Source organism: Mastomys coucha, unplaced genomic scaffold (genome assembly GCF_008632895.1).
Source record: "Mastomys coucha isolate ucsf_1 unplaced genomic scaffold, UCSF_Mcou_1 pScaffold18, whole genome shotgun sequence".
Lineage (NCBI taxonomy): Eukaryota > Metazoa > Chordata > Mammalia > Rodentia > Muridae > Mastomys > Mastomys coucha.
In genome coordinates, this window is record NW_022196900.1 from 3,076,838 (window position 1) to 3,081,113 (window position 4,276).

At 38.3% G+C, this 4,276-nt stretch overlaps 1 protein-coding gene across 1 annotated transcript in view; it reads right to left on the reverse strand.

The window, feature by feature from the left end:
• The window catches only part of Ubap2 (ubiquitin associated protein 2), an 88,059-nt gene that overhangs the window by 58,856 nt on the left and 24,927 nt on the right, over positions 1-4,276 (reverse strand). Inside the window, exon 3 of the mRNA XM_031376734.1 lies at positions 1,865-1,901. Coding sequence (XP_031232594.1) covers positions 1,865-1,901 — 37 coding nt within the window. The remainder of the gene's footprint in view (positions 1-1,864; positions 1,902-4,276) is intronic.

A 4,276-nucleotide genomic window follows, 5' to 3' on the forward strand; every position in this document is an offset into this window, starting at 1 on the left:
TCTTATTTTGGGCTTGTACCACAGAAAGAGCCAAGACTTTAAACTGTACTAAATACAAAACAAACAAAAAGACTTCATATATTTTATGTTCATTTAAGAAAGTACTAGTAGTGATGTATTATTTTGAAATATACAGTTAATATGTTTGGAGTTATTTGAAATTTATACTGAGAAAAATGTATTTTTCAGTATTGCTGTAGACAAGCACCTACATAACACTGTTAAATTGATTGTTGTTTTATATCAAACAACTTTTACAGTACTCCTTTTTATTGTTATAATATTTTATAAATTTTAAGGAATGACAAAAAAAGATATTGTAGGTATTGAAGAGGGGGTCTCTGGGAGAAGTTGGGGTACAAAAGGGAAACAGGAATGTGATTTAATTCTATTTACATAAAATGTTTTTAAATGTTAACAAATTCAGAAAAATTGAAATCATGTAACTTTTCTCATCATAATGCAATAAAAGTTAATAAGTAAAAAAAATACACTTTTAAAGGTATATACTGGGGGGACACATGATTTGAGAGTTTTCAAAGAGAAAATACTTCATAGGGTAATGTCAAAATGTCATAATACAGAGGGGCTGGAGGTGTGTCAGCAGTTAAAGAACACTGCTGTTCTTTCAAAAAGACCAGAGCTCTCAATCGCATCAGACAGCTCACAACTTGAGCTGTAATCACAGGTTTGGACATCCACCTCTGGCCACCCTCCAAGGTTGCCAACTCACACTCAACATGTGCATATCCACATACAGGCACGCAGACAGACCCAGACAGACAGACAAAACACACACACACACACACACAGACACAAACACATCACCTTATTTGAAAACTAAAAAATAATTTTTTTAATCACAGAGTCCAAGAATGCAAATAATTAACAAAGCCAGGAACTAGCCAGGCAGTTGTGGCGCATGCCTTTAATCCCAGCACCTGGGAGGCAGAGGCAGGCGGATTTCTGAGTTCGAGGCCAACCTGATCTACAGAATGATTACCAGGACAGCCAGGGCTATACAGAGAAACCCTGTCTCAAAAACCCAAAACAAAAACAAAAACAAAAACAAAGCCAGGAGCTGTGTGTATATCTTTCTGATAAGGAGTATGAAGAACTAAAGACTTCTGAGCAAATAAGAGCAAATGTTGCCTCTATAAAGAATGTGATTTTGTTTTGCAATGCTAGGGATTAAACCAAAGACTAGTCAAATACCCAACCAGAGAGCTATGCCTCCGAGCCCAAGGCAGCAACACTTAAGCTTAAAAATTCCTTGATAAATGTCCATTGCCTATATTTACACACAACTTATAAGGACATTTTATTCCTTGACCCTATAAAAATATCATAAAATATGAATGTTTTAAAAGCATCTGCATAAACAAACATGTCTGAAGATTTTCAGCACATTAACTATCAGTGGCCTCATGCAAGCTAAGCACCATATCAGTCCCTAGTCTGTTTTCATTCTGATAGTTCATTTTTTCATTTCTAGTGATAGAGGCATTATTCCTTGTCTTACTCATGGAAATAGCAACTACTGAGCTATTGAAAGCCTTAGCCTTTTAAGAATTATGACTTTGACAAACAGTCTTTCCATATCTCTGTGAATCATCTATTTTAATTCTGAACAGAGTACAGACTAGTCAACTTCTGGAAGCACGGCTGATATATTCAGCAGCTGTTAATAAGCACAATATTGCAACAGTGATGCTATACATCAATAAGTCTCGATCAAAATGTTAACTTGTTACCTTTATAAAATACTCTCTATCAACCTTATAAAAAGATTACTTTATTCAATAAACAATTCAATTATTCAATAAACAAAGCAGCAAATATAAGAGTATAATAGGGAAGTTACCAGGCTGAGCTCAAGAAGTGTCAAGAGGTCTGTACAGCTTAGGGAAAAAAGAGGAAAAAGCAAGGTCAACTAATAATTCCAACTTTAACATTAGTGCACCCTCCCCCAACAGTTTGTAATTCTAGTTCCAGGGACTCCAATGCCCTCTTCTGGCCACCAAGGGCACTTATGCACTTATGAGTAGTGCATAAATACACATACAGGTAAAGCAATCACATACATATATAATTTTTAATTTTTATGAAAACTATGCTGGAAGATTCTCTAGTGAGCGAGCCCCCCACCCCTTTCTTTTTCCTAGACTTGTTTTCCAGAAATCTTTGGATAAGTTATTGAAGTAGGGCTATGTTTTTGGTTTTGTGTTAGGCTTCTGTTTTGTCTGGGGCAGAGGTTAAGACAAGGTCTTTGTAACCCAGGCAGCCAGAAACCCATTATTAGATTCAATAGCAGACCACCTCGGAACTCACAGCAGTCCTCCTACATCAGCTATCACATCCATTTGGCCTACTTTTTTATTATTTTAAATGCTTTAAAATCACAGTTATCTACTCTGTGTGTGTGTGCACGCACATGTACACACACACATGTACACACGCACATGCACACATGTGCACACACATGTGTACACACATGTACACATGCGCGCACACGTGCGCACACACACGTGCACACACATGTACACACACACATGTGCACACACATGCACACACAGAAGTTAGAAGGCAGTCTGCTACTCAGCTCTCTCCATCTATCATGTGGGTCCTAGAAACCAGCTAAGGTCATTAGACTGGGCAGCAATGGCCTTTATCTACTGAACGCCTATTTGATTTTTTAAAGCATCCTTATAGACGGGCATGGTGACTTATACCAGTAATAGAGCACTCAGGGGGCAAAGGCAGAAAGATGTTAGTAAGTTTAAGAGCACTCTTCTCTAAAAAGTTGATACTGTCTCTAAAAACAAAACAGAAAAACAAAAAATTATGTAGGTGTATTGCTTGCATATCATCTTAAACAGAAGCCATGGGTTTCCTATAATGTTCGATGTAAATTTATATCCTTTTTTGTTTGTTTGTTGAGATGGGGTTTCTGTCAATGTAACCTTTAAGTCCTGGTGTAGTCCACCTGCCTCTGTCTCCTATGTGCTAGAATTAAAGGCACGCACCACCACACAATGCTATCTTGTGTTTTTAATTATTTTATTTATTGTGCTATGTGGACATGCATATCCCCCTACAGCACTCGTGTGGAGGATCATCTGCAGGGGTAAATGCATTCCTCCATCACATCATGTGAGACCCAGAAGCCACCTCAGGCTGTCAGGCTTGGTGGCAAGGGCCTTTAGAGCAGAGCCTTTTCACCAACTTTGGCTTCTAATTTGTAATCCTCTGCCTTATCTGGCCTTAGCACTGGGATTGCAGGCACAGAACCCTATATCCACCTCAAATTTTAAAAAGTAATTTTATAGTTTATGTACAATATACAATAAAAATTACCACTTCTTGATAGCAATCTACAAAGAATTATACTCTATATCTTAATTAATTTAGACCCTATTACTTCAAGTAATAATTTGATGCATTAAAAACAGATTACCGCAGGGCGGTGGTGGTGCACGCCTTTAATCCCAGCACTTGGGAGGCAGAGGCAGGCGGATTTCTGATTTCGAGGCCAGCCTGGTCTACAGAGTGAGTTCCAGGACAGCCAGGGCTACAGAGAAACCCTGTCTCAAAAATAAAAACAAAAACAAACAAACAAACCAAAAAAACCAAACTACCATCTAGTTGAAGCTATAGTTCAGTAGCAGAACATTTGCCCAACATATGCAGGATTCTGTGTGTGGGGCATAGCACTGAAAATAAGATCATATCTACTTATATAAAGATGTAATTAATTCTAATCATAAAGCACACCAACCCAGATTAGAAGGCAATGTAGAATGTAATTACCCAAATTCTTCAAATATGTCAAGGACAAGAAACCAAAGCACAAGCATATCCTACTGACACGGGTGAAATTCCAGCTACTCAGGAGGCAAAGGTAACAAAGAAAAAAAAAGCAACAGGAGAGGCAGCGGAGGCTGAGGTACAGCCTGCCTGCGCTTGACATAATGGGGTTGGAGTGAGGGAAAGGAAGAGGAAGAGACACATTGACTGTGGAGATCTGATACTAAACAATGCTTGGCTGAGTACAGCATGGGCAGAAACACTCCACAAACTGCATCCTACCTAATTTAAGTAAGATGTAGCCCCAAACCCAAACTCAGGTTTACACAAATTCAAAACCGCTCTTAGTATTCTACCAAATAAAGGCCTCTTTATTCTCACTTTAAGGTACCTTCAGGAAACATTTTTTATACTTATAGTCAGTCTCTCTCTCTCTCTCTCTCTCTCTCTCTCTCTCTCTCTCTCTCTC